Raw genomic sequence first — 11961 nt, forward strand, 5'->3', positions numbered from 1 at the left:
AACTGCGGATGCTGGAAATCCAAAACAAAAAGTCTTTGGCTTTGCAAAAATGAGGAGATTCCCAAATGCAACTGGCACACCCAAGGTGACAGAGACTGCTGGGACTCCAGGGCGAGGGTGGTGGTGGTTGGAGGGGGGGGGGTGTCTAAGCTGCAAAGTACAACACATGGTTGTTTGCAAGAAATCCAACCAGAGGGGAACTTGCGAATTCTAATATCTGCACAACTCAATGTACATGAACAAATTCTATTGCAACAAAAGATATCTTATTCCACAGCTGACAGATTTTAACCCCATAAAAATCTTTAATATTCTGTAGTTGAATGAGCTGTCTGTTACAATAGATACGAGGGGTCTTATTATTTAAGGACAGTATTGTATAATTTTTTTCATTTGTTACAAAAAATGTTAGATACCCTAAAAAAATCTTCAGCTGCTTCATCAGTGACCTTCCTTTCATCATAAGGTCAGGAGTGGGGATGTTCTCTGTTGATTGCAGTTCAGTACCATACAAGATCCCTCAGATACTGAAGCAGTCCATCCTGCATTGAGAAATACCTGGACAACATTCAAGCTTGGGCTGATAAGTGACAAGTAACATTGAGACCACACAAATGCCAGGTAATGACCATCTACAATGAGAGAATCTAACCATCAGCCCTTGACATTCAACAATATTATACTGAAACCCCAGCAGCAAAATCTTAGGGGTTACCATTGACCAGAAACTTAACTGGACCAGCCATATAGATACTGTGGCTGCAACAGAATGTCATTCTGTAGGAATTGTGTGTCAAGGAGCGTAACTCCTGACTCCCCAAAGCTTGCCCACCATCAACAGGGCAAATCAGGAGTGTGATGGAATACTCTCCACTTGCCTGGATGAGTGCAGCTCCAACAACATTCAAGAAACTCAACAAATCCAAGACAAAGCAAAATCAGCACCCCAGCCACTCCCTTCCACATTCACTCCCTCCACCACTGGCGCACAGTGGCAGCAGTATGTACCATCTACAAAATATACTGTGGCAACTCACCAAAGCCCCTTCAACAGCATCTTCCAAACCCACGACCTCTACAACCTTGAAGGACAAGGGCAGACACATCGGAACAGCACAACTTGTAAGTTCCCTCCAAGCCACACACCATCGTGACTTGGAACTATATTGGCATTCCTTCCATGTGCCTGGGTCAAAATCCTCCCTTCCCAACAGCACTGTGGTTGCAACCACACCACATGTACTGCAGCAGTTCAAGGTGGTGATTCACCAACACCTTCCCAAGGGAAATTGGGGGTGTGCAATAAATACTAGCCTTGTCACTGACTATCACACCTCACAAATAGAATAAACAAATCTACAATTTGGACAGAGAAAAAAGGAATACGGGTTCTTTCATTTAGATATCAAGTGTTTCCCCTCCCACTTTTCCCTGTGCTGCGAATGACAGATTCCTTTGTTTTGACTTATTATAGATTTCTTTCTAAATGCTAATGATGTGCTTTTAAAAATAATCCTTTCAAACAGAGGGATATTAAACACCGGGACTGAAAAGCAAACTGTCAGTTTACAGTTAACGATTTCGGCAGTGATCATCTGTTGACTGATGTGTTTATGCTCATTAGGTAAATCAAGCATCACAAAATTAATCATACTGTATGGCAGAATCACAATGGAGCAAACAGTCACTGTAGTAAATGTCAGTCAAGGAACAGCACCAGGAACTTGCATAATACCGGTGTAACATTCCTGCTCGGGGATTTAAATGCAGCACATTTCCTCCGAGACTAACATGAACAAACGAGAAATATGGAGACACAAGAGCTTTGAGCTGCATAAACTACTTAATAAGCAGAAAGCCACAAATCCACACAACACATACATCACTGTGGGAGGAATGGGTTTCAGTTCATGGGGCACTGGCACCAGTACTGGGGTGGAAGGGAGCTGTTTAGGTGGGACAGGTTTCTCTTGAACCGTGCTGGGACCAGTGTTCTGGCAAATTGAATAACTAGGGCTGTAGAGAGGGCTTTTAACTAAATGGTGTGGGGGGGGGCGGTTCTGGAGAAGGGATATGTAGGCTAACAAAGGAAGAGGATATGGCAGCATTGCAGTGTCAGGAAGGGACAGAGTGTACAAACAAAAAAACAGCAGCAAATAGGGTCAAAGGGGAAAAATATGGTAAAAAGGCAAAATTAATGGCTCTTTACTTAAATGCATGTAGTATTTGGAACAAAATAAATGAATTAATGGCACAAATAGAGGTTAATCAGTATGAACTTATAGTCATTACAGAGATGTGGTTACGAGGAGATCAAAGCTGGGAACTAAATATTCAGGGGTATGTGACTTTTCGAAAGGACAGGCAGGAAGGAAAGGGTGGTGGGGTAGCTTTGTTAGTACGAGATAGAATAAGTACAATAGCAAGAAATAATCTTGGATCGGAAGATGTAGAATCCATGTGGGTGAAGGTAAGAAATAACAAGGGGAAGACGGCACTGGTGGGAGTAGTCCATAGGCCCCCTAACAGTAGCTATACTGTAGGACAGAGAATAAATCAGGAGATAATAAGGGCATGTAAAAAAAAAGGCAGTACATTAATCATGGGTGACTTTAATCTTCATGTACATTGGGAAAATCAAATTAGCAGAGGTAGCCACGAGCAAGAATTCATAGTGTATTCGGGACAGTTTCCTAGAACAATATGTTGTGGATCCAACCAGGGATCAGGCTACTTTGGATCCGGTAATGTGTAATGAGGCAGATTTAATAAATGATCTCAGGGTAAAACATCCCGTAGGAAACATGGACCATATCATGGTAGAATTTAGCATTCAGTTTGAGAGTGAGAAACTTGGGTCAGAAACAACTGTGTTAAACTTAAATAAGGGTAATTACAAAGGAATGAGGGCAGAGTTGGCTGGAGTGTACTGAGAAAGGAGTTTAGCAGAAAAGTCGGTTGATGAACAATGGCAGACATTTAAGAAAATAGTTCATGACTCACAACAAAGATATATCCCGGTGAGGAAGGAGGATTCTAGGAAGGGGATAAACCAAACATGGCTAACCAAGGAAATTAAGAATAGTATCAAATTTAAAGGAAAAAAAAACATACAATGTGGCAAAGATTAGTGGCAAGCCACAGGATTGGGGAAATTCTAAAAACCAACAAAAGATGACCAAAAAAAATAAAGAGGGAGAAAATAAACTTTGAAGGTAAACTAGTAAGTAATATCAAAACGGACAGTAAGAGCTTCTTTAAATATATACAAAGGGAGAGAGAGGCCAATGTGAACATAGGACTCTTAGGGACTGAGGCTGGGAAAATAATTATGGGGAACCAGGAAATGGCAGATGAGTTGAATAAATACCTTGCATCAGTCTTCACAGTGGAAGACATTAACAGCATTCCGAAAATACTAAATAATCAAGAGGCAAAAGGTGGGGAGGGGTGTGGGAACAAAATAAATACAACAACTATCACTAGAGAAAAAGTGCTAGGGAAACTAATGGAGCTAAAGGCTGATACATCCCCTGGACCTGAAGGGTTGCATCTTAGGATATTAAAAGAAGTAGCTGCACAAATAGTGGATGCACTGGTAGTAATCTTCCAAGAATCCTTAGATTCTCGAGAAGTCCCAGAAGATTGGAAAACTGCCAATGTAACAGCCTTATTCAAAAAGGGAGGGAGACAAAAAACAGGTAACTATAGTTCAGTTAGCTTAACATCCGTCATTATGAAAATGTTGGAGTCAATTATGAAGGATTTAATAGCAGAGCATTTAGAAATGCATAATATAATCAAGCAGAGTCAGCATGGCTTCATGAATGGGAAATCATGCCTGACAAATTTATTAGACTTCTTTGAGGTAGTAACAAGCAGGATAGATAAAGGGGAACCAGTAGATGTAATATATTTGGATTTCCAAAAGGCGTTCAGTAAGGTACCACACAGAAGGCTACAGAAGGAGGGAACGATCCCTGCGGAATGCCGCCGGTGGGGGGGGGGGGGGGTGGTGAAGGGATTCTGGCAGCATTCCGCAGGGATCATTCCCTCCGGGACACCCTGGTCCACTCCTCCATCACCCCCTACACCTCAACCCCCTCCCGCGGGACCTTCCCATGCAACCGCAGAAGGTGCAACACCTGCCCCTTTACTTCCCCCCCCCCCCTCACCGTCCAAGGGCCCAGACACTCCTTTCAAGTGAAGCAGCATTTCACTTGCACTTCCCTCAATTTAGTCTACTGCATTCGCTGCTCCCAATGCGGTTTTCTACATTGGAGAGACCAAACGCAGACTGGATGACCGCTTTGCGGAACACCTTCGGTCCGTCCGCAAGCATTACCCAGACCTTCCTGTCGCTTGCCATTTCAACACACCACCCTGCTCTCATGCCCACATGTCCGTCCTTGGCCTGCTGCAATGTTTCAGTGAAGCTCAACGCAAACTGGAGGAACAGCACCTCATCTTCCGACTAGGCACTTTATAGCCTTCCGGACTGAGTATTGAGTTCAACAACTTTAGATCATGAACTCTCTCTTCCATCCCCACCCCCTTTCTGATCCTCCTTTTTCCAATAATTTATATATATTTTTCTTTACCCACCTATTTCCATTATTTTTAAATGTATTTCCATCCATTGTTTTATCTCTACCTTTTAGCCTATTTCGATCCCTTCCCCCAACCCTACCCCCAATAGGGCTATCTGTGCCTTGCTCGTCCTTTCTACCCTTAATGTCACCATTAGCACTTTTCTTAGCTAATATCACCACTGTCAACACCTCTTTGTCCTTTTGTCTATGACATCTTTTGGCAATCTCCACCTATCACTGGCCCTCTAACCAGCTCTACCTGTCCCACCGCCTCCCCCTTAAACCAGCTTATATTTCACCTCTTTTCTATTTTCCCTTAGTTCTGGTGAAGAGTCATACGGACTCGAAAGGTTAACTATATTCCTTTCCGCAGATGCTGTCAGACCTGCTGAGATTTTCCAGGTATTTTTGTTTTTGTATCAACTTAATAAAACTTCTCTAAACTTCCTCCTCAAATAAGGAGACCAAAACTGTACAAAGAACTCCAGCAACGGTCTCACCAATACCCTGTACAGCTGTAGCAAGGCTTCCCTATTTTATACTCCATCCCCTTTGCAATAAAGGCCAACATTCCATTTGCCTTCCTAATTACTTACATGAACTACATGCAGGTACAGCATGAGGACAGCAAGATCCCTCTGTACTACAGCATTCTGCAACATCTTTCCATTTAAATAATATTCTGCTTTTTTATTCTTCCTATCAAAGTGGACAAACTCACATTTTCCCACATTATACTCCATCTGCCAAGTTTATGCCCACTTATTTAATCCATATATATCCCTTTTCAGGCTCATTATGCCTTTTTCACAACTGGCTTTGCTACCTATCTTTATATCATCTGTAAATTTAGCTACAACACAGCCTGTCCCTTCATCCAAGTCATTAATATAGATCATAAATAGTTGAGGCCCCAGCACTAACCCCTGTGGCACTCCACTAGTCACAGTTTGCTAACCTGAAAATTACCCATTTACCCTGACTTCGTTTTCTGTTGGCCAATCCTCTATCCATGCTGTTATATCTGCCCAACACAACAGCTCTTATCTTGTGCAGTAACCTTTTATGTGGCACCTTATCTATTGCCTTTTGGAAATTCAAACACATGACATCCATCTTGCTTGTTACATTCACAAAGAACTTTAGTAAATTTGTCAAACATGATGCCCTTTTCATAAAACTGTGTTGACTTTGCTTGATTGTTTTACTATATTGGCCCAGCCCTGAACTCGCATCTTTATCTCCAATCTCCTCTCATGCCCTCTGCAAACTCATCTTGTCCATAAGACACACCTCCTGCACTCTCAGCCCTATTCCCACAAACTGCTGTCAGGCTGTTCAGCCAGACCACTGACAACTTTGGCATCCTATATGGTCCCAAGATGCACTTCTGAACACAAATCGGCTCCATCACCAATACTTACTTACTTCCCCCTCCATAACATCACCAGTCTCTGCGCCTATCTCAGCTCATCTGCTGCTGCGACCCTTTTCCATGCCTTCATTACCTCTAGACTTAACTATTCCAACACTCTCCTGGCCAGCCACCCATCTTGCATCCTCCATAAACTTGAACCCATTTAAAACTTTTCTGCTGTGTCCTAACTCACACCAAGTTTCGGTCACCCATTAGCCCTGTACCTGCTGCCCAACACTGGCTCAGGGACTGGTAATGCATCAATCTTATAGCTCTCATCCTTGTTTGCAAATCCTTCTGTGGCCTTGCCCCTCCCCATCTCTGTTACCTCCTCAAGCCCTACAACCCACCAAGGTCTCAGAGCTGCTCCAATTCTGGCCTCTTGCACTTTCCCCATTTGTGATTCCATTAGTGACCTTCAGCTGCCTGGGCCCTAATTCCAGAGAATTTCCTTCTTACGTCTCTTCACCTCTGTTTCTCTCTGCCCCCCCTCTCTCTCACCCTTCAAGACATTCCTTAAAGCGAAGTTTATGACAAAGTTTTAGATCACCTAATCTCCTCACGCTGCTTGGTTTCAAATTTTGATTTTAGCATTAAATTTCCATTTTGGCTATGACTTCTGAAATAAACACCGGGCTTCATAAGAACTCCCTGTTAGCAAGGTTAGAATAGAATATATGGGTGCAAACCAAAAAAAGCTAATTAACAGACACATATCCAAGCAATGATTTACATTTATACAGCATCTTTAACATAATGAAATATCTCAACATGCTTCACAGGAGCATTATAAAGCAAAATATGACACCAGGTCATATAATGAGATATTAGATCAGATGACCAAAAGTTTGGATTGGATTAAGCTTGGTCAAAAAGGTAGGTTTTAAGGAGCATCTTAAAGGATGAAAGTGAGGTAGAGAGGTGTAGGGGGGGAATTCTAGAGCTTGGGGCCTAGGCAACTAAAGGCACAACCAACAATGGTGGAGTGATTACAACTGGGATGCTCAAGAGACTAGAAGGGAGATATCTCAGAGAGTTAGAAGAGATTACAGAGATAGGGAGGGGCGAGGCCACGGAGGGATTGAAAACAAGGATAGAATTTTAAACTCAGAAGCTGCTTTACCGGGAGACAAGGTAGGTCAGCAGGTACAGGGGTGATGGAGGACAGGATTTGCTGCAAGTTAAAACACAGGCAGCAGAGTTTTGGATGCAAAAAAAAAATCATTTAACAGTTTGGGTCTCTTTTCTCTTGAAAAGAGAAGGCTGAGGGATAACCTAATAGAAGTCTTTAAAATCGTGAAAGGCTTTGATAGAGCAGACACAGAGAGAGGAAGAGGAAAAACTAGAGGCCATCAATGTAAGACAGTCACCAAGAAATCAAATATGGAATTCGGAATAAACTTCTTCACCTAAAGAGTGGTAAGAGTATGGAACTCTCCACCGCAGGGAGTGGCTGAAGTGAATAATCCAGATACATTTAGGGGAAGCTAGATAATCATATGAGGAAGAAGGGAATAGAGGGTTCTGTTGATAAGAATTAGACAAGGAAGGATGGGAGAAGGTTTGAGTGGAGCATAAATGCTAATATGGAATGGTTGGATCGAATGGCCAGTTTTTGTGCTGCATATCCTATGTAATGATGACTGGATGTGACAATATTTCTAGAAGATCTTCAGGAGTTTGTTAACATTTGCAGGGAGTCCCCTACAGGTAAACCATTAGACTGGAGCAACACGGGGGTGGTTAGATATCTATTTCAGGGGTGGCGATAAGAACAATCTGGAGGATGAATTAAGATACCAGACAAGAAGTGAGTTGTACAACATCAAGGGCACAGTGAAACATGGTATAATCCCAATAACAGCTTAGAGATAAAAACAAAATCACATTTCACATCAGATCTTTGGATATTGCATAAACAGCCAGAAAAAGTAGGTACCTGGAACAGTCCATCACTCTGGCTAACTTCCTCTGTCATGTAGGTCTCCGGTTAATATGTGGCCAGACCGTTTTCATCCTACTTCTGCCTTTACACAAAAGTCAATCTCCCTGGGCCTTCCCCGAATTAGCAAATTATCCCTTTCATTTCAAGAACGCTCACTGTCAGCCGTTTATTGCATCAGTTACATCGATGATTGTGGAGAACCGATTATTTATTGGTTTATGATTGTCTCTCATTATCACATCCCCTGGTTCTGCCAAAATTCCCTAAATGCTCAGAGCTCCTTTGCTATTTATTTTTTAAAATCACTCTGTCCTTAATATTTCCCTCTAAAACATGTTTATTCTGCAACCGCTGCAAAGCAGTTTCCACTTTGTAGCAACATTTCACTGCAGTATAACTTTCCAGTTTAAAACCACTCTAACTCACAAGAGCATTAGTGAGAGATGACTCCTGAAAAAGGGAGCCTCAAGCATGCAGTAAACACTCCAGGGCAGCGTCAAACTAAGTCAAAATCTTAAAACCTTCTGCACACTTTATAACCTGACCCAGTTGAGACCGAACCAGTCTTCTATATAAGGTTAACATAATTTCTTTGCTCTTGTACTCCCCAATGATAAAGCCTAGAATGCTGTATGCTTTATTAACCGCTCTCTCAACCTGTCCTGCCACTTTCAATGATTTATACACATATACATCCAGATCCCTCTGTCCTGCACCCGCTTTAGAATTGTACTCTATTTTACATTGTATCTCCGTGTTCTTCCTATCAAAATGAAACACTTCACATTTCTCTGCATTAAATTTCATCTGCTACTTGTCCGCCCATTCCACTAACCTGTCTACATCCTTTTAAAGTTCTACACTATCCTTTTCACAGTCCACAATATTTCCAAGTTTTGCATCGTCTGCAAATTTCGAAATTGTATCCCGTACACCAAGGTCTAGGTCATTATTACATATCAGGAGGAGCAGGACTCCTAACACTGACCCCTGGGGAACTCTTCTGCAAATGTTTACCCAGTCCAAAAAACATCCATTAACCAAGATTCCCCGTTTCCTGTCACTCAGCCAATTTGCTACTGTCCCTTTTATTCCATGACTCTAACTTTGTTCATGAGTCTGCTATGCGACACTGGATCAAATGCCTTTTGGAAGTCCAAGCACAACACATCAACAGCATTACCCTCATTAACCCTCTGTTAGCTCGTCATAAATTCTCCAGCAAGTAAGTTAAACATGGTTTGTCCTTAACAAATCTGTGCTGGCTTTCCTCAATTAACCCACATTTGCCCAGGAGACTATTAGTTTGTCCCAAATGATCATTTCCAGAAGCTTCCTCACCACGGAGGTTAAACTGACTGGCCCACAGTTTCACGGCTTATCTTTACACCCTTTTGTCAATAACAGGTCAAATGGTCTCTTTCTGTGCTGTAGCCATTCTATAATTTGTATTGTTACCATCGCTGTTTGATAGAATGTATCCCAGCACATCAGAAATCATTTCAAATTGTGCTTCTCTTTCTATGCACTATGGAGGCAAAGATCACTCTCAACAAGACATAAACGAAACGAGGTTAACAGAGAATATATCCTCATTATAAAATGATGATACAATTCATACCCTGAAATAACCTGTAAACATTACCGGGCATCAGACAGGAAACAATTTTATACCTAACTTCTAATCTCAAATTCCACATAAAAAGCATACAAAACCGTCACTCTCCCGATCTTGAGAACTTCACTGGCTAATTTATAATCCAACTAAACAACCATCTCATCTGGCTTCTCCACATCAAGATAATTGCGGACAAAAAAAGGGACCTTAACAGTAGTTGTAGTGACACTTGTCCAAACAGCTGTTGTGGAAGCAGGAGGAATCCTAAACATGACTGCACATTAGTCAAGATCCAAAAAAGAATAAAATGTAAACCCATAGTTTAGTAACGCCGCTGTCACACAGCGTGAACACATCTCATCTGCGCCTTTTGTTGGGGGAACTAGTTGTTGGAACCTCACCTTGCACTTCCTCGGCACCTTCTGCCAACATGTCTTTGGTGAAGCTGGAGAGCTGCCCGGTCAGGGAGGACAGGCTGCCCCCGACATGGCCCAGGCCCGAGCCGATCCCACCGAACCAAGAGGACATGGTGACAGCGGCGAAAACAGGAGATGGCTCAGCGGTAGCAACAGGCGGAGGAGGAGCGGGGGGTGAAGGGAAGGCGGCCGCCGGCGTTACCCGAGTTTCCTCCCTAGGTCGGGCCAAGGGGCCCGCGGCCTCCGAAACAGGTGGTAACTAAACGCCGGGGAGGGAGGTTGAAATGTGGCGGAGGCGATTGAATACTCGGCCGGTTGTGTCAGAGCTGCCGCCGAGCAGTTTATTTGTTGCTGTTGTTGCTCCTCCGCCGTCCCTCACTCACTCATCAGCCCAGCTCAAGCTCTGCCAACTCAACGGCAGCCATATTGTCAGCGTCAGCAGCTGCGCGCCGCCCAGCACCCTGGGTACAAAGCGGCGGGATAGACCACTTTCACCGCCGCCATCTTGGACCATGCTACCGCAGAGGATTGTGGGGAAACAACAACATTCCGCTGGGTTAACAGAAACCGAGTGGCAACGGAGCAATTTCAGTCGTCTGTTGTTGTCTTTTTAATTGGACCAATTTATGCCGTCAGCTCAAATAAAAATAATCTAACCAGAAAGTTCTCGCCTGTGGTAAACACTCAATTCATACAAAGAGAGAACTGAAAATTAGAATCTTAAATCATGGCATTATTTACATTTATAGGGTGCACAATACACGGTGGTCTCCGCAGCATCCATGTGTCAGACTTCTCAACAATCAACACAAATCATAAACTTGTAATGAAATAAAAGAAGCATACTGCGGATGTTGGAGATCTCAAATAAAAACAGAAAATGCTGGAAAAGCTTGTAAACTTGTAATGAACTTGTGAAATATACATACACACCTCTTTTCTAAACTGAGTTTTAATTTTGCCATTTCCAGTAAAATTGGCTTGGCAGAGGTGGACACCGGAAAATAGAGGGACCTGTGTATTGTAAACAAATGTAGGCAATAAAACCAATACCTGTAAAAGTTGCTGGATCCTCACATCAAGTGGATAATCCCTGTGCCGTTGTATTGTGAAATTTAGAAAGAAATTAAGTACAAATCCCATGATTGTCTTTAGAATGCAGTGAATTTATTGGGTAAAGTGATACCTCATTCTCACTTTATTTAATTATTTAAGCACAAACCTTTATATATTAGCTTAAATTTATTGGCTTTTTTTCACTTTTGTTGAAAAAATAATAATCAAAGCAGGAAAGATTGTTGGTTTGTTGTTTGGTTTCCATTCTAATACTATTTGGATCTCTCGTTGAGTAATTTGTAGCCTGTTCTGGATTGGGAAGGTTCCCCACTACATATGAGTAACTCAGTTCTAACTCCAGTAGGTTTTTTCAAAAACTCCTTCATTTACACTATATTACTTTCTCAGCTTCTAGGTAAGTACATCTCTCTCTTGTACAGACTGTTCCATCTTCTCAGTTTCTTGCACATGATTGCTGATGTCACTGTTACATCATGATACCGTGACTATTAACCCATTATTCTACATCTCCCCCAAGTCTAGTCTCAACTTTCTTAATAACAATCTTAATTTAAGGGGAGACAGTGACGTAGTGGATTCATTAAAAATCTGGAATTAAAAGCCTAATGATGACCATGAAACTAGCATTGAAAAAACCCATCTGATTCACTAATGCCTCTTTAGGTAATGCCTCTTTAGGGAAGAAAATCTGCTGTCTATACCCAGTCCATTTGACTCCAGACCCACAGCAATATGGTTGATGCCTAATTGCCCTCTGAAATGGCCAAACAAGCTGTTCAGTTGTACCAAACTGCTAAAATGAATGAAACCGGATGGATCACCAGGCATCGATCTAGACATGGCCATAACAATGGCAAACTCAGCCCTGTTGACTCTGCAAAGTCCTCCTTACTCCT

At 42.3% G+C, this 11961-nt stretch overlaps 1 protein-coding gene across 3 annotated transcripts in view; it reads right to left on the reverse strand.

Moving 5' to 3' along the window:
* The window catches only part of trip11 (thyroid hormone receptor interactor 11), a 108471-nt gene extending 97950 nt beyond the window's left edge, over positions 1-10521 (reverse strand). For 2 of the 3 annotated variants that reach the window (XM_078562150.1, XM_078562149.1), the window contains exon 1: positions 9974-10520. In XM_078562150.1, coding sequence (XP_078418276.1) covers positions 9974-10100 — 127 coding nt within the window. In that variant the 5' untranslated portion in view covers positions 10101-10520. Of the gene's footprint in view, positions 1-9973 lie in introns of all 3 variants that reach the window. The other variant, XM_078562151.1, reaches the window with a different exon arrangement.
* Between the last annotated feature and the right edge of the window lie 1440 nt (positions 10522-11961).

This window comes from Cetorhinus maximus, chromosome 18, assembly GCF_964194155.1.
Source record: "Cetorhinus maximus chromosome 18, sCetMax3.hap1.1, whole genome shotgun sequence".
Taxonomy (NCBI): domain Eukaryota; kingdom Metazoa; phylum Chordata; class Chondrichthyes; order Lamniformes; family Cetorhinidae; genus Cetorhinus; species Cetorhinus maximus.